Source organism: Lucilia sericata, unplaced genomic scaffold (assembly GCF_015586225.1).
Source record: "Lucilia sericata isolate MDLA Ls3-8-SP2 unplaced genomic scaffold, ASM1558622v1 Contig000216F_arrow, whole genome shotgun sequence".
Lineage (NCBI taxonomy): Eukaryota > Metazoa > Arthropoda > Insecta > Diptera > Calliphoridae > Lucilia > Lucilia sericata.
The window spans coordinates 41,100-63,273 of NW_023994244.1; the positions used below are offsets into that span (position 1 = coordinate 41,100).

At 30.9% G+C, this 22,174-nt stretch overlaps 4 protein-coding genes across 6 annotated transcripts; 2 read left to right on the top strand and 2 right to left on the bottom strand.

The window, feature by feature from the left end:
- Positions 1–4: 4 nt before the first annotated feature.
- Positions 5–987, top strand: LOC119602252 (transmembrane protein 17A-like). 3 transcript variants are annotated; one of them, XM_037953666.1, is made up of 4 exons: positions 5–17; positions 175–253; positions 315–589; positions 651–987. In XM_037953666.1, the coding sequence occupies exons 2-4, from the start codon at positions 235–237 to the stop codon at positions 852–854; spliced, it is 498 nt and encodes a 165-aa protein (XP_037809594.1). In that variant the 5' UTR covers positions 5–17; positions 175–234; the 3' UTR covers positions 855–987. The 3 variants fall into 3 exon arrangements, with proteins under 3 accessions (XP_037809594.1, XP_037809595.1, XP_037809593.1); XM_037953667.1 differs by lacking the exon at positions 5–17 and having other exon boundaries at positions 130–253; positions 315–418; positions 476–589; XM_037953665.1 differs by lacking the exon at positions 5–17 and having other exon boundaries at positions 130–253.
- Positions 869–9,191, bottom strand: LOC119602251 (glycolipid transfer protein). The gene is made up of 4 exons (XM_037953664.1): positions 6,294–9,191; positions 3,939–3,994; positions 3,608–3,865; positions 869–1,160 (listed from the first exon to the last, which is right to left on the bottom strand). The coding sequence occupies exons 1-4, from the start codon at positions 6,409–6,411 to the stop codon at positions 993–995; spliced, it is 600 nt and encodes a 199-aa protein (XP_037809592.1). The 5' UTR covers positions 6,412–9,191; the 3' UTR covers positions 869–992.
- LOC119602250 lies at positions 7,480–9,189 on the bottom strand. The gene has a single exon (XM_037953663.1). It carries the CDS (start codon positions 9,145–9,147, stop codon positions 7,714–7,716), a length of 1,434 nt encoding a protein of 477 aa, XP_037809591.1. The 5' UTR covers positions 9,148–9,189; the 3' UTR covers positions 7,480–7,713.
- Positions 9,192–9,332: 141 nt separating the features above from the next.
- Positions 9,333–20,410, top strand: LOC119602249 (coatomer subunit beta). The gene is made up of 9 exons (XM_037953661.1): positions 9,333–9,863; positions 10,566–11,854; positions 11,927–12,056; positions 12,319–12,844; positions 12,909–13,070; positions 13,141–13,277; positions 13,340–13,476; positions 13,623–13,728; positions 20,135–20,410. The coding sequence occupies exons 1-9, from the start codon at positions 9,540–9,542 to the stop codon at positions 20,198–20,200; spliced, it is 2,877 nt and encodes a 958-aa protein (XP_037809589.1). The 5' UTR covers positions 9,333–9,539; the 3' UTR covers positions 20,201–20,410.
- Positions 20,411–22,174: the final 1,764 nt, after the last annotated feature.

A 22,174-nucleotide genomic window follows, 5' to 3' on the forward strand; every position in this document is an offset into this window, starting at 1 on the left:
ATTACAATTAGAAAAAAGTAAGTAAATTTTAAACTGATAAAATCTTTATTATAACAAAATAATTAGAGAATAATATTTGTATTTAACGTTTTCTTTAAACGCCTCTTTTTGAAATTGTTCGCCTTTCTCTACACTTTGTTTTTATTCTATTGTTATGGTTTGGGTTGCTATTAGCAACCATTGAAACCTTTGACATATGTTTCCAAAAACTTTAACTATTGAAAATAAAAAACAATGAATAACACCATTAGAGGTAAGTTTAATTACAAAGTAATAATTTATTTTTCGTTAAGATAACTATTACAAATTTACAGAATTACCCTATAAACCCAGTTTGATATTACAAATCTTAATGTTTTGTAATGTTTATTTATCGATAGCCTGGAATGTGGTCTATGGATTTTATATACTTTACAATGTAAGTCAAACTAATACCACAATGTTGCAATTCATACAAAAATCCTTTACCAAACAGCTATCTAATTTATACGACTTGCATGGCATTTGTGTGATAGTGGCCTATTTAGTGGGTTCCATAGTGGAATTCTATCGTTTACGTATGGGCTATAAAGGCAATTTACATTCTAGGGTAAGTATACATTCGAATGCCTTATACTAAATTATTTGATTTTAATATTTTCCACTTACAGCCTGGTGACTTGTGTACCTTTTTGATATTGTCACCGTTTGTACAATTGCCCGTTTTATTATTTTTATTATTATCGGCTCAAAACTTTTCCACTTTAATTACCTCCATAGCGCTTTGTTCATTTGTTGTTATGGGTTTAGAATTTGTATTCGGTTTAGCTATTTTATGGCCCAAATCTGAAAAACCTATAAATGTGAATAAGTAGTCAACTAGTTTTGCTAAAATTTAAAATTTTATTATTACACTTATAGGAAATTAAATAAGAACACTGAAATATATTTTTATATTAAAATTAAAGCTTAATCTCTTTTGTCTACAATTTTGTTAAAAAAAAAACTAACAGCTACACTTTGCTTTTATCATCTAAATCGTATTTTTTAAGTAAATTATCAATACGATCAAGATGAGCTCTCATCGTGGGCAGAAATGTTTCGAGAACTTTAATATTTTCATCATGTTGAGGACCATTACCGATTAATTGGGAGCGTGTCGGTACCCAGCTATACATAATCTGTTAAATTAATAAAAATACATAAAATGTTTTAAATAGATTTTTTTTAACGAAATTCTAATATCGAAAAGAATACACGAAGATAATTGTGCGGTGGATCTGTTACCGATCGATAACAACATTTTCTTACCGAAATTCTGTTATCAAACTGATTTTGTTTTAAGAAATTTTTTTATTGATCGATAACTAATTTTCTTTAAATGTTTTTTTTTATCGATCGATAACAAAAATGTTCTTAACGAAAATCTGTTATCGATCGATAACAAAAATGTTCTTAACGAAAATCTGTTATCGATCGATAACAAAAATTTTCTTAACTAAAATCTGTTATCAATCGATAACAAAAATTTTCTTAACGAAAATCTGTTATCGATCGATAACAAAAATTTTCTTAACGAAAATCTGTTATCGATCGATAACAAAAATTTTCTTAACGAAAATCTGTTATCGATCGATAACAAAAATTTTCTTAACGAAAATCTGTTATCGATCGATAACAAAAATTTTCTTAACGAAAATCTGTTATCGATCGATAACAAAAATTTTCTTAACGAAAATCTGTTATCGATCGATAACAAAAATTTTCTTAACGAAAATCTGTTATCAATCGATAACAAAAATTTTCTTAACGAAAATCTGTTATCGATCGATAACAAAAATTTTCTTAACGAAAATCTGTTATCGATCGATAACAAAAATTTTCTTAACGAAAATCTGTTATCGATCGATAACAAAAATTTTCTTAACGAAAATCTGTTATCGATCGATAACAAAAATTTTCTTAACGAAAATCTGTTATCGATCGATAACAAAAATTTTCTTAACGAAAATCTGTTATCGATCGATAACAAAAATTTTCTTAACGAAAATCTGTTATCGATCGATAACAAAAATTTTCTTAACGAAAATCTGTTATCGATCGATAACAAAAATTTTCTTAACGAAAATCTGTTATCGATCGATAACAAAAATTTTCTTAACGAAAATCTGTTATCGATCGATAACAAAAATTTTCTTAACGAAAATCTGTTATCGATCGATAACAAAAATTTTCTTAACGAAAATCTGTTATCGATCGATAACAAAAATTTTCTTAACGAAAATCTGTTATCGATCGATAACAAAAATTTTCTTAACGAAAATCTGTTATCGATCGATAACAAAAATTTTCTTAACGAAAATCTGTTATCGATCGATAACAAAAATTTTCTTAACGAAAATCTGTTATCGATCGATAACAAAAATTTTCTTAACGAAAATCTGTTATCGATCGATAACAAAAATTTTCTTAACGAAAATCTGTTATCGATCGATAACAAAAATTTTCTTAACGAAAATCTGTTATCGATCGATAACAAAAATTTTCTTAACGAAAATCTGTTATCGATCGATAACAAAAATTTTCTTAACGAAAATCTGTTATCGATCGATAACAAAAATTTTCTTAACGAAAATCTGTTATCGATCGATAACAAAAATTTTCTTAACGAAAATCTGTTATCGATCGATAACAAAAATTTTCTTAACGAAAATCTGTTATCGATCGATAACAAAAATTTTCTTAACGAAAATCTGTTATCGATCGATAACAAAAATTTTCTTAACGAAAATCTGTTATCGATCGATAACAAAAATTTTCTTAACGAAAATCTGTTATCGATCGATAACAAAAATTTTCTTAACGAAAATCTGTTATCGATCGATAACAAAAATTTTCTTAACGAAAATCTGTTATCGATCGATAACAAAAATTTTCCTAACGAAAATCTGTTATCGATCGATAACAAAAATTTTCTTAACGAAAATCTGTTATCGATCGATAACAAAAATTTTCTTAAAGAAAATCTGTTATCGATCGATAACAAAAATTTTCTTAAAGAAAATCTGTTATCGATCGATAACAAAAATTTTCTTAAAGAAAATCTGTTATCGATCGATAACAAAAATTTTCTTAAAGAAAATCTGTTATCGATCGATAACAAAAATTTTCTTAAAGAAAATCTGTTATCGATCGATAACAAAAATTTTCTTAAAGAAAATCTGTTATCGATCGATAACAAAAATTTTCTTAAAGAAAATCTGTTATCGATCGATAACAAAAATTTTCTTAAAGAAAATCTGTTATCGATCGATAACAAAAATTTTCTTAAAGAAAATCTGTTATCGATCGATAACAAAAATTTTCGATCGATAACAAACATTTTCTTAAAGAAAATCAGTTACCGATCGTGAACAGAATTTCGTTAAGAAATGTTTGTTATCGATCGATAAAAAAACAATTTAAAGAAAATTAGTTATCGATCAATAAAACAATTTCTTAAAACAAAATCAGTTTGATAACAGAATTTCGGTAAGAAAATGTTGTTATCGATCGGTAACATATCCACCGCATAATTATCATCGTGTATTCTTCGCGAAACCTATCGTTTTATTTTGTAAATACTCACCTTAATTGTACTTTGTACAATAAAACCATGATATGGTTTAAGTGTCTTCTCATAAGCATCCAGCAAATGCTTCTTCACCACTTCCGTAGATTCTTTGTCATGGAAAATATTCTCAAAGAAAGTGCAAATCAATTGTAAACCGCGTTTAAGCCACAACAAAGCATTGGCAGCAAAATTATCTACATTAACATTTAGTATAATTAAATCTTCTAAATATTTATATTTAACAGGATCCTTTTCATAAGATTTGCGGATTTTCTAAAACAAAACATATAAATATGGTTTAAAACTACAATTTATTAATTGAAACTTTTACAAATTACAAACTTACAGCGACATTACCGCTCATATCACTAATAACGGGTGTAAATAAAGTACCAAAGGAACCTGTAATTAAGGGGTAATAGAACGATTAATTTACAAAATAAACTTAAAAATTGTACATTACTTCATATTTTAAATTGTTATGACTAGTGTTTTATTATAAAATATTTAATTAAGAACGTGTTTTTAATATTATTTTCTAATAAATTATTTGCTTTAAAATAAATTGCCCTCTTGATTCCCTTATCTTTATTCATTAAGAAGAATGTGTATAATTTGTAGTGCAATGACAAAATTTATTCATTATATTTACGATATTATCGTAAACATAAAATTATATTGAGTCATATTTAAATGCAGTATATAAATAGCTACACAATTTCCTAAAAGTTTTTTAATAATTAATAGAAAAATTTTATACATTTAAGGAGTTACAAATTGGTTTAACGTATTCAAAAGTTGTATAAGTTTTATTCTTGTTTTTTTTACTAACACCTAGATTTTTTGCTAGATTTTCTTTTTTAACAGAACAATATAAACATTTAAAGTAATACATATTTAATTTAAATATTTAACACATTGCCTTAAAGTAAATAATTTCTGGCATTTTATGAGCTTTAACTAGTTCAAGTTACACTGTTCCCATTTGAAATAGATTTGGTCGAAAGTTCAAACTTTCAATAGAAAATCAAGTTTTGGACAAAATTATCATTAGAAAACCTAGTTTGGGACACAGTTTCTATAAAAGATCAAATTTGCGATATTTTCTATGCAAAATCTACCTTATGAAAAAAAATTAAACTCTAGTACGGGACAACATTTTCTATAGAAATTTTTGTTTGGGACAACGTTTTCTATAGAAATTTTTGTTTGGGACAACATTATTTATAGAAAATCTAGTTTGGAACAATTTTCAACAGAAAATCAAGTTTTAGACAAAATTATCGATAGAAAGCCAAGGGACAACATTTTCTACAGAATATCAAATTTTCAATAGAAAATCAATTTTGGGACTTTATTTCCCATAGAAAATCAAAGTTGAGACAAAAAGTTGGGACATTTTCTAAGGAAAATCTAATTTGGGACAAAATTTTCAATAGAAAGTCAAGTTTAGGACATCATTTTCTATAGAAATTTTTGTTTGGGACAACATTTTTTATAGAAATTTTTGTTTGGGACAACATTATTTGTAGAATATCTAGTTAGAAACAATTTTCAGTAGAAAATCATGTTTGGAAAAAATTTTCAATAAAAAGTCAAGTTTGGGACAACATTTTCTATAGAAAAACTAGTTTGGTACAATATTTTCTATAGAAAATCTAATTTGGGACATTTTAAATGCAAAATCTAATTTATTACAAAAAAAAGAAAATCTAGTTCGAGACAACATTTTCTTAAGAAAATCTAATTTAGGACAAAATATTCAATAGAAAATTAAGTTTAGGACAAAATTTTCAATAGAAAGTCAAGTTTGGGACAACATTTTCTGTAGAAAATCTCGATTGGAACAACATTTACTATCGAATATCAAATGTTCAATAGAAAATCAAATTTGGGACATTATTTTCCATAGAAAATCAAAGTTGGGACATTTTCTTAAGAAAATCTAATTTGTGACAAAATGATCAATAGAAAATTAAGTTTAGGACAAAATTTTCAATAGAAAGTCAAGTTTGAGACAACATTTTCTATAGAAAATCTCGTTTGGGACAACATTTTCTATGGAATATCAAATTTTCAATATAAAATCAAATTTAGGACATTATTTCCCATAGAAAATCAAAGTTGAGACAAAATTTTTTTTAGAAAATCTTGTTAGAGACAAAATTCTCTATAGATTTTTTTTTAATTTTTCAAGAATTTAAGAATGGAGCTTTTTGAGATATATTCGAAAATTCGAAATTATGTTCGAAAAATGTTTAAAGTTGTTAAAAATATTCCCTAAATTATAAGGATTTATAAAAAAAATTATTTAAGGTTAATTTCAAATTTCGAAAATTCAAATTTCAATTTTGAAATTTGTCAATAAATATTTTTAAAGCTAAACTATATTTCAATGTAAAATTTTGTTTGTTTTTACTAATTTAACTAATATTATACTCAATCAGTAATTCTATTCGAAATCCAAAATTTCCATATTTATAAGTTAAATCAAAATAATGTATTGTAATCAAACTAATATTGAAATATACATTTATTCCCCGCTAACAAAAGAAATGGTGTTAAAACATTCATTTAGCACTTACTATTAATATAATTAATTTTCTATATTTACTTAAACAACAAAAAAACTATAAAGAAATATAAATATACATAAACAAAATTTGCAAAAACAAATTGTTTAACACATAAAAATACTTACGTATAACATCCACAATTTCACTAGAGGCAGCTAAAAATTCTTCCGTTTCGATTTTATCATGATCATTACAAGCTGGAAAGCCCTTAAGTTTTGAAAATTGTATACGAGCTTCTGTCATTGTTGTTGCTGCAGCTGTTGCTTTCTACTGGCCGTTTTAAACTATTGAACTACACTGGTCTGGTGTGTGAGTTTAGAAATTTACTTTCCTACTGACTGAATGACTGACAAAAGCAGTGTTTAAGAGTCTAAATCAATACTGCTTCAATTTTATTAGTAGTATTTTTTTGTAATTGTTGATTGTTTGCTTGTTTTTATTGGGCATTCGCTTGATTTTTTTTGCTATCTTATCACTTTATTATTATTATTTTTTTTGTTGAAGTAGGTAGTCTATTTTGTGTGTTTATGTTTTATTTTTTGGGCTATTTGGAAGCAAAAAAAAATTGATACGTATGCGGCGATAAATTTGTTTTGTTGGCAACTTATAATAAAATAGACAAACTACTTATAGAGTCTTAAGACAAAATGATGAGTTGACGTGAGCGCAGCACTGATCAATGTTATGAACTTCTAGTTTGTTATTTTAGTTAGTTGTATCTCTTGGATTATTTAACTATTAGCTGGTAAAACTGAGCAGTTAGTTTGATATAAACATACGCATGTTTATGTTAATAATGAAGTAGTGAGCATAAGTTTCTGTTTCAGTTAATGACGTTTCTTTGGCTTCTCCGATTATTGTATGAATGAGTGAAATTTTTGAGAGTTAATAGGTATGAGTGCGTAAATGAATAGTTTGTTTGTTGTTTTGTTGTATTTAACAATAACAATTCTTTGGTATTTTTTTATAAATTTATGACTAATAGGAAGACGTTGTTTTGGGTCAAAGTATATCAGAATTCATTATTGATGTTTATTTTGATAATTTTGTAAAAAATTGTAAATTTTATTAATAATTAAATTCACTTTTAAGTTGCAGCTTCTTCCTGAGGGTGTTATTAATAAGATTTGTAGGTTAAAGTTTAGTTGTTCCAAGTAAAACATTCGTTGTATTTATAAATACTTGCTTTGAATATTTTGATATTTCAGAATTTTCCTTCACGAATCAAACTGTGGTTGTTTTTTGGTATTTTTATTGTAGCATATGCTTAGGCTTATATTTAAAACTTTTTTTCTTGTCTAGCAAGTAGGGGCATTTTAAGTTTTTTTTTTTATAAAATTCTACAAAACTTGATTTAAAGCTAATTTCTTTGGATTTTTTGTAGCATATATTTAGGCTTCTATTTAATATATTTTTGTAGTCTACTGGAAAGGATAACTTTATTAAAGAATTCTTCTTGTTATATTTTCAAACACCTGCCAGTTTTGAAACCACTTTTCTTTGGTTTTTACAACAGTTTAAAGATATTGTCTACCAAGTATTCCATTACAATTCCAATTTCTTAGTATGGCCATAAATACTCATAACAAATAAATAATTATCCTTCGGTAAGTTATTGCGTAAAACTTTTAAATCAAATTCAAATACCGGCTTCTCTTCCGACGTCTTTTGCAACTCAAACCATTCTTTAACCAAGCTATTAGAATTTTCACGTAATTCTATTATCTTTAAGGGTAATTCCAAGCTCTTTACAATACCCAAAGTCAAATCCAGTTTTACCTTAAAGGCATTACTTTGAAACGTCTCCAAATCCTTTCTCAACCAAGCATGATGGGCTAAAATCACTGCTGAATTTGGAGAAAAATAAAACGAATCATTTTCTTGTTGCTCCCGGTAACGTTGTAAAAAACCATTGGCCGGATCTTTTAAACGAGTAAAACGTGGTTTATTTGCTGTTATCGGCTTTTGCTGCACTATCCTTTCCGGCAAGTGTTCAGTTTTAGTTTGTAAGGTAAACACTCGATTAATATAATCAAAATTAGAGCCCATAACACCTTGCAAATCATGGCCTAAATCAAAAATATGACCTATTTCATGGCACACAGCTCCTAAACTGGAGGCATATACTCCTGCTTTAGTTTTACGATAATTACTGTCATCTGGTTCGAAAGCAAGATTTAAGTTTTGTTGATTTAGAAAGCATTTGAAAATGTCGGCAAATTCACTAGGCCAACTGTAAAAGTAAGTAGTACTAAACAAGGCCAAACCTCCTGCTCCCAAGGCGGCATGACCCTTGATATGTTTTCTTATGTTTTGATACGAAAAATCTTTGGATTTCTCTATTTCCGAGCCCAAATACTTGCTGCAGTTTATAAAAGCTATAGACTTTATATGATCCTGGTTACCCCACTCTGAGGCCAGTAGATCCTTAGCAATTTGCAGCCACAAATCCTGTTCCTCAAGCTGCCATATCTCCTTCTTGGTGAGTTTGGAAATAAATATCTTACATTTATCATTAAACACAAAGGTTAATCTTTGCTTAACCGCCTCCCACAACTTTTCCGCATATACCGTTTGTATTAATAATAAATTTAAATCAATTATTTGTTGATTTAACTTAACAATTTCATTTTGTTGCACTTCATCTTTGGCCAGTATTATTAAAGGTTGGATTTTATATAATGATTCCTTTTTTTCATAAATTATATTTATTAACAACTTTACTTTGCCGTAAGAGAAATTTAATTGAAATTTTCTATTTTCTTGGCCCAAATCGATTAAAAATTTAAATCTTCCCGTGTTGTGACATAAGCCGGTGCTTAAAATTTGCCTATTTTCTATATATAACGCTATATCTTGTTGTTTATAACACTTAGGCTGTTCCACAACACCCTTAATTAATAGTATTTGTTGTGGTATTACAAAATTATCTTGTAAATTTAATAATTTTATCAAATGTAAACAATTTTCACACGACATAGCAAAAATTTTTTCTTGTATTTGTTTTACTACTCATATGTAGTGAAGGTATTTTATTGTTTTGTTTTGTTAAATAGAGAATGCCTATTAACGATAACTTTTACTACTAAATACGATAACTACTCCGTTGAACATATTTATGACATTTTAGTACTTACACATACCTAAGAAAAATACTCTTTTTAACAACTGTGTAGGCAAAAATATCTGACACGTCAATTTTCTTTAAACATAAAAATCTTGTGAAAATATTAAACGCTAGCAATTTTTTAATAAATTTCTTTAAAATTTATTATAATTTAAAGCAAAATTGCATTAGAAATCTTTTAACTATAATATTAATTGTGTATAAAGTGAAATAATTGTGTTTAAATAACAAAAATTAAAACAAAATGGCCTTGTCTACTACCACTGTGCCCTGTTACACCATTATCAATTCTCCGGATTTGGAGGTGCCCAATGAAATGCAATTGAAACAGGATTTGGAAAAGGGTGATACTAATGTTAAAATTGATACCCTTAAAAAGGTTATTCAACTATTGTTGAATGGCGAACGTTTGTCGGGTCTAATCATGACCATCATACGTTTTGTGTTGCCTGTACAAAATCACACCATTAAGAAGTTGCTGCTTATCTTTTGGGAAATTGTACCCAAGACATCGGCGGATGGTAAATTGTTGCAGGAAATGATTTTAGTGTGTGATGCTTATAGAAAGGTAAGTTGAAATTCTTGTTTTGATTGATATTAAGCAAAAATATAAAAAAATTAAACATTGGATGATACCTTAGGACAATCTATAAAGGGAATGTGTAAATTGATTTTTTATTATTATGGAACAGTTTTATAGAGCAAAATTTATCTTTTTCTACGATAATAACAATTTAATAAATATGTACATGTTGTTTTAACAAACTTGGTCCGGAAGTGGCCAAGTGGGTTGTGCCGGATAATCTTTATAGTTGTAATTGATATTGTGAAAATAAATATAAATGGTTTTGGAACCCTAAGAAGTTAAAATCGTAGAAAACTTTTAAAATAATTAAAGGATTCCTAAATTTTAAAAAAACCGTGGGATAAGAGACCTTTGGTCAAATAAGAGTTTTTTGCCTACAGGAAATATCGAAAAGTGGCCAAGTGGGTTGTAGCGGATAATCTTTATAGTTGTAATTGATATTGTGAAAATAAATATAAATGGTTTTGGAACCCTAAGAAGTTAAAATCGTAGAAAACTAAAATAATTAAAGGATTCCTAAATTTTTAAAAAACCGTGGGATAAGAGACCTTTGTTCAAATAAGAGTTTTTTGCCTCCAGGAAATTTCGAAAAGTGTCTTCGCTAAGCATTTACCTTAAAAATCATTATTTCCTTTATCTCAACTTTTTTAAATTAAATATTAATTTACCCTTTTCTCATTTCAGGATCTTCAACATCCTAATGAATTTTTACGTGGTTCCACTCTACGTTTCTTGTGCAAACTTAAAGAACCCGAACTATTGGAACCTTTAATGCCTTCCATTCGTGCTTGTTTGGAACATCGTCACTCGTACGTAAGACGTAATGCAGTTCTTGCCATTTTTACCATTTACAAAAACTTTGACTGGCTGGTACCCGATGGTCCTGAATTGATAGCCAATTTCTTGGATACCCAACAGGATATGTCCTGCAAACGTAATGCTTTTCTTATGCTCTTGCATGCTGATCAAGAGAGAGCCCTTAATTATTTGGCTTCCTGTATTGATCAAGTGAATAATTTTGGCGATATCCTACAATTGGTCATAGTTGAGTTGATCTATAAGGTGTGTCATGCTAACCCCGCTGAACGTTCTCGTTTCATTCGTTGCATTTATAATCTTTTGAATTCATCTTCGAATGCGGTGCGTTATGAGGCTGCTGGTACTCTGATTACTTTATCTTCAGCTCCTACCGCTATTAAGGCTGCTGCTGGTTGCTACATTGAATTGATTGTCAAGGAGAGTGACAACAATGTTAAATTGATTGTCTTAGATCGTTTGATTGCCATGAAGGAGAATGAAAATATGGAAAAAGTTATGCAGGACTTAGTAATGGATATATTGCGTGTCTTGGCAGCCCCTGATATTGAAGTAAGACGCAAGACTTTGGCTTTAGCCATGGATTTAGTGTCCTCTAGAAATATTAACGAAATGGTTTTAGTATTGAAAAAAGAAGTCTCTAAAACTCACAATGTGGAACATGAAGACACTGGCAAATATCGTCAGCTATTAGTGCGTACTTTACATTCTTGCTCTATTAAATTCCCCGATGTAGCAGCTAGTGTTATACCAGTATTAGTTGAATTCCTTTCTGACACTAATGAATTGGCTGCTGCTGATGTTTTGATTTTCATAAGAGAAGCTATACAGAAATTCCCCTCTTTGAGAGGTTTGATAATTGGTCATTTGATAGAGGCTTTCCCACAAATCAAATCCTCTAAAATACATCGCGCTGCTGTTTGGATTTTGGGTGAATATGTCGATGATAAAAATCAAATTTTGGAAGTTATTGATGTTATCTGCCAAACTTTGGGTGAAATACCCATGGTTGAAGCTGAACATAGACGTTTGGCAGGTGATCAAACCGAAGAAGAAGCAAATGCTGCCAATAATCCACCAGCAGCTGCTCAAATTTCTAATAACAAAGTAACTTCGGATGGTACTTATGCCACTCAGAGTGCTTTCAGTTTGGCCCCGTAAGTTGAAAATATAAAGTAGCTAATTATTTTTTTTTTATTTACATATTTTTCTGTTTTCTTTAATTTTAGAATTGCTAAAAAGGAGAAACGCCCACCATTGCGTCAATATCTTATGGATGGTGATTTCTTTATTGGTGCCGCTTTATCGGCCACTTTAACCAAATTGGTTTTACGTTATGCTGATTTAGAACAAGATGTGGTAAGTAGTTTTTCATGCAAATTTACTTAACAAATCATCCCTCTTTGTTCTCAAAATAAAATGCTAACTATGTTGAAAGAGCCGCAATGTTTTGCTAAATATAACAAAAACATGATCTTATCTTAAAATCAATTATGATAAATATTTATCAATTAAAGCATAAACATGGCGGTCGATGTCATATTGAGGCCTTTTCTAAAAAATATATTTTAAAACAAGAAAAAACTATGAGTAAAAAAATAATTTTTTGTTTAACTTTTAGCGTACCCAAAATCGTTTGACAACTCGTGTTATGCTTATCATGAGCTCTATTCTTCATTTGGGCAAATCTGGTTTCCCCACCAAACCCATTACCAACGATGATACCGATCGTATTTTCATTTGTTTGCGCACTTTAAGCGAACGCACAGATGAAGCTGTTGAAGTCTTCAAACGTTATTGTCGTGAAGCTTTGGGCAAAATGTTAGATGCACAATACGAAGAAGATCAACGTGTACTCAAAGAGAAGCAAAGAGCTGCTGCTAAAGTACAACCCGATGATCCTGTTCTCTTCTCACAACTTTCTAACGGACGTGAAAATCAATTGGGTGAAAATGTATTCGAATCTAGTTTGAATCAAGCTTTAGCTGGTACCAAATCTACCAATTTGAGTGACATTACTTCTCCCAACAATAAATTGAATAAGGTAACACAATTGACTGGCTTTTCGGATCCCGTTTATGCTGAGGCTTATGTTAATGTCAATCAATATGATATTGTATTGGATGTATTGATTGTAAATCAAACAAGTGGGTTTTTTATATTTCTTTTATTTTAGTTGAAAAATATTTATTAAAATGTTTGTTTTTTAAGATGATACTTTGCAAAATTGTACTTTGGAATTGGCTACTTTGGGTGACTTGAAATTGGTAGAACGTCCTCATCCTGTTGTTTTGGCTCCCCATGATTTCTGCAACATCAAGGCCAATGTTAAGGTGTCCTCCACAGAAAATGGCATTATATTTGGAAATATTGGTTAGTAAAGTTTTATTTTAAATTTAAAATACTTTAATAGTTTTATTAATTTGGTTTTTGTTGCTTTTAGTTTATGACACTTCTATCAACACTAATGTTGTGGTCTTAAATACTATTCATATTGATATTATGGATTATATCATACCTGCCAGTTGCACTGATACCGAATTCAGACAAATGTGGCAAGATTTTGAATGGGAAAATAAGGTGAAGATTGAAGTTTTCTATTCTTTACTATAATTTCTAAAGATTTCTTGTTATTTTTTTAGGTTACCGTTAACACTACTTTCACTGATTTACATGAATATCTGAAACATCTGCTTAAGAGCACAAATATGAAGTGTCTAACACCCGAAAAAGCTTTATCAGGTCAATGTGGTTTCATGGCTGCCAATATGTATGCTAAGTAAGTTTAAATTTAGAAATTTTAGTCTTATTACCGATTTCATAAAGTTATTGAAATTCCTATAATAAACCTTCAATAACTTTATTAAACGTTTAAGAATACAGAGCTTAATTTTTAACATTTTTGTTATTTTATAACCTTTTTAGATCCATTTTCGGTGAAAATGCTTTGGCCAATTTAAGTATTGAAAAACCAGTTGATGATCCAGACTCTAAAGTTACTGGTCATATTAGAATACGTGCCAAGAGCCAGGTAAGACTTTATTTTTTAGTTTTAAATTGGTTATATTTCATTTAAATAAATAAATGAATGTTATATGAACGAGTTGTAATGAATATTATAATTCTAAACCAACGAAGTAAGGGTTATGCATCAGAAGATGTGCAACTCCACTCGGAGTGCGCTGAGGTAGGTCCATTGTGAATTCCTTCATTGAAAATAAAGAATCAACATGATTAGATAATGATTTTAAAAAGTCAAAAGAACTGGAACTGAACTAGATTCAAACTGTTTTCTAAAAATAGTCTAGATTAAAAGTGTTGTATGCCATAAAGAGACCCAAAGGGTCCATTGTGATTCTCTTGATGAAATAACAAAGAAATCAGAAGGACAAGAACATTGAAGAATAAGAGAGGGAGAAAGATGTGATGAGTGAAAATACCCTCCTGAAAGGAAGACAATGAATACTAATAATCAATAATTCCCTGGATGAAACCAAGAATGTCACCTAAATTACATCCAGCTACATCTCCCTGTTCATTGTGGAATCTTTTACCTAGCCATTACAGTCTCAGTGTCTGTGTTCTAGGACAGTAACTTAAAATATGCCTTTTCGTCTTCTCACAATCTACAAAAATCCTACGTGTTACCGACCGTAGTAACTCTAAAGGCTCCAGTTGCGTTATTAACCCAATTAAAGTGCGCAACAAAAAAAAAAAAAAAAATTGCTAAGATCTCCATCTGAAAGACACTATGTTCGTCCGGAAGTCTTTAAGACAAAAAGCGGCTAATTTCCCTGATAAAACCCTGTGCCCTGCAATATTCCCCAGTTTGTTGTGGAATCTATTGCCCAGGCATTACAGCAAGAAAACTTGCATTCTATAGAGTGATGGATGATGTTTTCAACTGTCTCTAGTTCCTCAGCATAACCTAAAGAAGTTCGGTGTAGTATTGTCCAATTTACCGACCAAAGTCCTAAAAGAACTAAGCCCTGTTATATACTCTGTCCGAGTTCTTAGACTACATCTATACATTACTATATCTTAGTTGCTTTCTGTGGTGGTCGTTGACAATTAATTAAATGCACGTTTAGTTGTTTCTTAAAATATAGATAATTTATTATATAAAAAAAAGGAGCTTGCACGTGCTCGTAGAAATCCATGTAACAATTAATTTTTACATATTTGACAGCTCAAGGTTGCCAGATTTGATTATTAATAAAGGCTACCAGATTTGTATATTACAATTCTCTCACCCTTATTACATACTCATTATATTAACTTATTCAAAATTACAATATTTAATTCAATGTATTTATGTAATTTAATAATTTGAAATTTTGACAAAAGATTTTTAAAATTGAATAAAATAAATTCAATAAAACAAAATGATAATAAGGAATCGTATGAGGTTTCATTCAGAGTCTACTATGTAGTCTCCTAAATGTGGGGGCAGTCTACGAACCCTTGCCGAAACTCTACGCGGTATCGTAGATGGCGGTTGTACATTCAATGAAAATGGTTGTTGATTTGATGATGATGATGTTTGTTGATTCGATGATGATGCTCGTTGATTTGATGATGATGATGCTTGTTGATCTGATGATGCTTGTTGATTTGATGATGATGTTTGTTGATCTGATGATGATTCTTGTTGATTTGATGATGATTCTTGTTGATTCGGTTGTTGTGAATTTCGCTCTGACGTGTTTGTTGAATCATTGGGTATTTCTACGAGATCTTCGATGTTTGCATATTGTCGCTTGTTGTTTTCATCTCGCAGAACTACTTTTTCATTATTGTTTTCGGGAATAGTAGGCTGGACATTTGATGCACGTAATTGATTTATGTGCCTTTTGAACACAAATCCGTTATCTAGTTCAACTATATAATGGAGATTTCCAAGCTTCTTGGTAATTATACCCGTCTTCCAGGTTGTCTTGTTTGTTGTGTAATAACGAGCTAAGACTCTCTCACCCTTATACAGTTGCCTGGCCATACATTTTGAGTATTGAGTTCTGTTAAACTTAGTTGGTTTAAATGCATCCAGACTTATACGTATTTGCCTTCCCAAATACTGTTCCGAAGGAGTTTTAGAGTTTTTTAATGGCGTCGCGCGATACTTAAAAAGTATTTCCTGTACTTTTTTCCGAATAGACATCGTTTCACTTTCCATTGTCGTTAATTTGTGTTTTAGAGTTTGTACATTTCTCTCTGCCAACCCATTCGTGGCTGGGTGGCCTGGCGCTATAAACTTTTGAAAAATACCGCAGTTTTTACAAAAAGTTTTGAATTCCTCGCTTGTAAAAATTGTTGCATTGTCTGATACCAGAACGTTTGGATATCCATTTCTCGAAAATATTTCTTCTAGAATTTCTATTGTCGACAATGACGACGGTGCTGTTCGGCTAATACCGATTTCAGCCCATTTCGACTTCGCGTCCATTACCACCAGAAAGAAATTATTTTGAAAAGGACCGGCATAATCTATGTGTATGCGTTGCCAATTTCCATCAGGCTCTTCCCACGGATGAAGTTCCGCTTTAGCTGGAGAACTTTTTACTAACGCACATGACGGACATGATCGCACCAAATTTTCAATGTCCTTGTCAATGTTCTTCCAGTATACATAGCGGCGTGCCAGTTGTTTCATCTTAGTGATGCCTAAGTGCGTATAATGGAGTTCCTGTAACACGTATGGTTGTAGGATTTCAGGGATTACTACTCTTTGACCTCTGAAAAGCACGTCCTCATCAACTGTAAATTCTGGATCGATATCATTGTCATTATCGTTTTTGTTGTTGTTACGTAGTTTCATTATGATTTGTGAAATGTGTTTATCCTTACGGGTTTCATCACGGAGTGATTGAAAATTGATTTTCGAATTACTAATATGATTAATACTTTCATTACATATAAGATGTACTTCTCTATTGATAGAACATTCGGCGAAATTTGTTGTAATATCGGGCGCTCTGGAGAGACAATCCGCGTTAGTGTTGTCGACCCCTTTTTTGACTTGTATCTCATAATTAAAACCAGATAAATACGCTGCATATCGTTGTAATCGGGCAGACGTCATTTGAGGCAGTTTTGCTGTTTGATGAAAAATTCTCATAATCGGCTGATTGTCCGTTATGAGTACGAATTGACGCGCGAATAAATATTCATGGAAGTGTTGAACAGAAAAAACAATTGATAGCGCCTCTCTATCCAGCTGAGAATAATTTTGTTCGGCGGGCGTCAATGCCCTAGACGCGTACGCGATTGGCCGTTCTTCCCCATCGAATATGTGTGATAAGACACCCGCTATACCTGTTGGACCTGCGTCACATGCCAATTGAATTTTTAAACTAGGGTTGTAGGGTACCAATACTCTTTCACTGGCCAATTCTCTTTTCAGTGTGTTAAACGCATCTTCACATTTATTGGTCCAGTTAAATTTTGAATCTTTTTTCAAGAGGTGTCTTAAGGGTGTAGTTGTTGTAGATATTTTAGGTATAAAGCGTGCGTAGTACGTTACCATCCCTAAGAACCTTCTAACGTCGTCAACCGTGTTTGGTGTAGGCATGTTAAGAATTGCCGAAACTTTTGATGGAGATTTCTTTATCGAATTAAATTCAACAATGTGACCCAAAAATTCAATACTTTCTTTGAAAAACGAACATTTGCCCCGGTTAAGGTGTAAATCGAAACGTTTCAACTGTCCAAGGCAAGTTTTTAAATGAGAAATGCACTCTTCCATTGAATTTCCATGTACAATTATGTCGTCGAAATACGACTCTGTTTTCGGTACATCCCTTAATATCTGGTCAATAATTCTGTTAAATTCTGCGGGGGCAGTTTTAATGCCAAATGATAACCGTTGCATTTTATATGTACCCCGATGAGTTGAAATTGTTTGTATTATACTCGACTGTTCGTCTACTGGTATGTGTAAATATGCCTTATACAAATCGAGTCTACAAAAATACCTTGAATCCCGAAGGCTATTAAAAATGTCATCGATTTTACGAATTGGGTAGTGTGCATCAATTAGACGTTGGTTTACGCCGACCTTATAATCTACACACAGTCTGACCCCCCCATCAGCTTTAGGTATTACTACCAGGGGCGACCCCCAATCGCTATTCGTTGTTTTGGATATAATCCCAGCTTGTTCCAACACATCTAGTTCCTTTTCAACTCGTTCCGTTAAGGAATATGGGATTTGTCTTTCTTTGTTATAAATTGGTTTGACACCTTCACGTAATTGTAACGAAACTTTGTATTGTCGTGTACAACCAATTTTTTCTTGGAATACGTCAGAAAATTCATGTATAATTTCATCGATAACGCTTACCTGATTAATATCAGCTGTATTTGTTGTTTTACTATTGTTGTCCAGGTCATTTAAATTTATGTTTAACCGTCTGATCCACGAGCGACCCACTAATGCTGAACAGCCATCTGGAACAATGTAAATATCATCGAATATAGTTGAGTTGTTGTATCTTGCTTTTACTTTTATTTTCCCGTCAGGTATAAATGTTGTTTGAGTATACGAACGAAACGCAATATTGGTGGGAACCACTGGTGTGTCCAATTGTAGCTTGTTAAATTGACCCCTGGGCAAAAATGTAAAACCTGACCCAGAGTCCACTTCGAACTTTACCATTTTACCTTCTATATCGATGTCTGTATAGTATCGTTCAGCATTTGTAGAATTGTTGTTGTTTTGGTAAACGTCGATTACCTTATAAACGCCATAATCTTCATCCTGATGTATTTGGTTTGTTGAATACTTCTTTTGTGGGGTTCTCCCATTTGATGACTTACTCAACGTAGCAATACAGACCTTAACGATGTGACCTTTTTTGTTGCACCCGGTACACTTTAATTTGTCCTTATCTGTGTGGCAGTCTTTAGCGAAATGATTACTTCTACCACACCGCAAACATAAGCCATCTATGCCCAATTTTTTGTAATCAATTTTACCTTGTGGTTGTTGTGCTTTCGACGATTGCCCAGCTTTATTGTTGTATTTATGATTTTTACGTTTGAAAACTTGATTTATAGTTGTTGTTGTACTCGATCTCATCGTCATTTCTTTTGAATCAGCTTTAGCCGCCTCAATAGCAATCGCCTTTGCCACAACATCCTCAAATTGGCTCGATCCTGATTGTAGAAGTTGTTCCCGCATGTTGTTATCATAAATTCCCCGTATAAATTGGGCCCGTAAAAATATGTCCGCTACTGATGCTTTGCATTTACATGCCGACACAAATTCGCAATCCCCGATTTCGGCTCGCAATGCTGCCACGAATTCGGCAATGGACTGTCCTTCCGATTGGTATTTCGACAAAAATTGGTGTTGTGTCACCAGCACATTCTTTTTTGGAGAGAGATGTGTCTCCAACAGTTGTAGTAACTCTCCGTACTGAACCTCATTTAGTGCCTTTGGTGCTGCTAAAGCGCTTACCATATTAAAAAGCTTTGCTCCTATTGAATTTAACAACAGTTTGGCACAGTACTCGTTGTTTGTAGAAATTGCTTTCATTTCCGTATAATTTTTGAACCTTTGGATGTAATTCCTGAATGACTCTTTGGAAGAGTCAAACGGTTCAAAATTTGGTAATAAAGCAGTAGTAGTGGCACTTGTGTTGGCAGCACCTTGCACCGTGTTCTGCCCCTGTGCCGCCATTTGCATTACCTGTGTAACTAAGTTGTGTTGCATCTGCATGAAAGCAGCAAATTGATCTTTATCCATTTTTAAGACTTTGGTTGACCTCGTCGCCAATCTGTGGTGGTCGTTGACAATTAATTAAATGCACGTTTAGTTGTTTCTTAAAATATAGATAATTTATTATATAAAAAAAAAGGAGCTTGCACGTGCTCGTAGAAATCCATGTAACAATTAATTTTTACATATTTGACAGCTCAAGGTTGCCAGATTTGATTATTAATAAAGGCTACCAGATTTGTATATTACACTTTCGCATTAAGTGTTGATCATAAGGTCTGTAATACTGTGCTATCCATTCTAATACTCCAGGATTGATTGATATTGTTGCGGCAACTTTCGGAGATCTATGATAGCGACAAAAGGGAGATTTTATCCTTTTGTCGCTTTCATGTAGGTCAGGTATTTGAATCTAATATTACAAGTTTGTCAGCTATCCCATTGCTCTTAAATAAAACCACCCTGAGTACCCTTCGAATCAAAACTATATGGTGTGAAAAATTTCAGCGTCTTAAAGATTTCCAAATCATAAACAAAAGTTTAAAAATGTCGCTGACCACGAATTTTTTTATTAAAAATTTAAAAAATACAAATATTTTTCTTTATTATATATGTTATAGTGTTAAAGTGTTTATTTTATTTTATTTTAAATATATTTTTTACATTTTAAATAATTAAAAAATATCTTTTTCCACTCTCTATCTCCTTCTCATTCCAGGGTATGGCTCTCAGTTTGGGCGACAAGATCAGTTCATCTCAAAAACTTTGTGTACAAGCATCTTAAAATAAATACTTTTCATTCCAAAATTTTCCAAAAACGAAACAGTTTCAATAATTTACTATGAGTTTATGTTTTTTCTTTCTTTATTCTGAGCGCTTAATTTTAAGTATTTTTACAATTTCAAGAATTATATGTTATAAAAACAATTATTATGTATGTCAACATACTAACTACGTATAATACAATTATAATAAAATATATACAAAAACGTAATTATATTACCAAACGATTAAAGCAAAAACAAGAGTAAATGTATTTCTAAAAAGTAGTAATTCATTAATGTAAAAAAAGGTTTAAAATAATCGAATTATCTAAACAAACAAAAAAAGTAAAACATTTGAAAAATGTTTCTCCTTTTTTAGTTAACTTTTAAACTTTGAAAATTTTACAAAAATTTCATTATCGGAATTTTCTTTTATTATTAAAACCGAATTACAGCATTCGTTATTTGGATAACTTCAAAAACATGCACAATGTCATTTCTAATATAAATTTCATTTGATTAAAAATGCTGTAGTTAGGTTCCACACTTTTAAGTTCTTTTCTCACTTATTCCATTTCTTATTTTTCATTCTTCTAGAAATCTTTAAAATCAAATTGAATATTCATCACTTAACATTATCATCAATCAAATTTCACTTCACTATTTGCTTTCGCATTTTTGGAGATTTTAGCATCTTACAATAGCCATTGTCACACGCACAAGAGTCATTAAATCTAATCTTGTGCAGTGGTCAGCAGCTGCAATAAGTACCATTTTTATTTTGAACAAAATTCAAACACTCAAACTTCCTTAGAATTATCAAGTCAATTCTTCAATCAAGTTCCTTTTAAAGCTGTAGCTACCTGTAAATTGTTGTTTAAAAGGTAAGTGCTGAAACTGAAATAAAATATTTTATTTAGTTTTTTTAATTATGAATTCCAATAATCGGAATAAATAAAATTAAACTCACTTTTAGGGTTTTATGTTAGAAAAGAAAAAAATTGTAGAAAAAGAAAACACAATAGAAAACTAAAAACTAAATGTAAAAAGTATGGCTTTATTAAATGGTACCAAAAACACTCATGTTTTTTAGTAGATGAATAAGTCTGTCTTGGCACGCTTATATGTATAGATGGTATAATTCCAATGTCAAGTTTTAAAAAAAAAAAATATGTTTTTGAGCAACCCTATGTGCATTTTTAATGTAATTACAAAAATATGCGTACATTTAGTTTCTCTCTATTGATTTATAAATTAAGAGAAATTAAACATATTAGCTTTGTGTCAATACTTGCCAAAGGTTTTATAGTAAATCGTTCACGTGTTTAGTATTTCAATATGTATTGTTGTTTTTCTACTTCTGACTTAATACACTTGAGAGTCATACTAGGAAAACTATTAAAATAATTCCGATCCTCAAATCTAGATGCTTAGTTAAATGTTTGCAGTTTGATAAACCTTCTGTCAAAATTATCTAACATTAGTATGAATCATAGCATTAACCTCAAATGTCATAGAACTTAAACCAGCTTAGGCTTGGTAAAATGATACACACCTCCAGGATATTCTACTATCCCTAATGCCTAAAAATACCAAAAATGGATGAATCTTAAGTTATCCGTGTGACCGTCAGAGGTTCTTAGAGTTTAGAGATACATAAGTGCTCAAAGCAAGTCCTATCCCCTTAATATTTCAGTTACAGTTCAGTTCTAATCGAATTCTAGTTCTGTTTGGTTCTAGTCCTATTCTAGTTCAGATCGATTTCAGTTCTAGTTCAGTTCTAGTTCAATTCTAGTTCAGTTCTAGTTCAATTCTAGTTCAGTTCTAGTTCAGTTCTAGTTCAGTTCTAGTTCAGTTCTAATTCAGTTCTAGTTCAGTTCTAGTTCAGTTCTAGTTCAGTTCTAGTTCAGTTCTAGTTCTAGTTCAGTTCTAGTTCAGTTCTAGTTCAGTTTTAGTTCAGTTTTAGTTCAGTTTTAGTTCAGTTCTAGTTCAGT

Bases quoted from the DNA above. Each gene is read 5' to 3' on its own strand.
- LOC119602252 (XM_037953666.1), top strand. The intron at 590-650 runs GTAAGTATACAT...TTCCACTTACAG, and splicing joins AAGGCAATTTACATTCTAGG to CCTGGTGACTTGTGTACCTT.
- LOC119602251 (XM_037953664.1), bottom strand. From the start codon at position 6,411: ATGACAGAAGCTCGTATACAATTTTCAAAACTTAAGGGCTTTCCAGCT. The intron at 3,995-6,293 runs GTAAGTATTTTT...CCTTAATTACAG, and splicing joins TGAAATTGTGGATGTTATAC to GTTCCTTTGGTACTTTATTT. The intron at 1,161-3,607 runs GTGAGTATTTAC...TTAATTTAACAG, and splicing joins TTGTACAAAGTACAATTAAG to ATTATGTATAGCTGGGTACC.
- LOC119602250 (XM_037953663.1), bottom strand. From the start codon at position 9,147: ATGTCGTGTGAAAATTGTTTACATTTGATAAAATTATTAAATTTACAA.
- LOC119602249 (XM_037953661.1), top strand. From the start codon at position 9,540: ATGGCCTTGTCTACTACCACTGTGCCCTGTTACACCATTATCAATTCT. The intron at 12,845-12,908 runs GTGGGTTTTTTA...TTGTTTTTTAAG, and splicing joins ATTGATTGTAAATCAAACAA to ATGATACTTTGCAAAATTGT. The intron at 13,071-13,140 runs GTTAGTAAAGTT...TGTTGCTTTTAG, and splicing joins CATTATATTTGGAAATATTG to TTTATGACACTTCTATCAAC.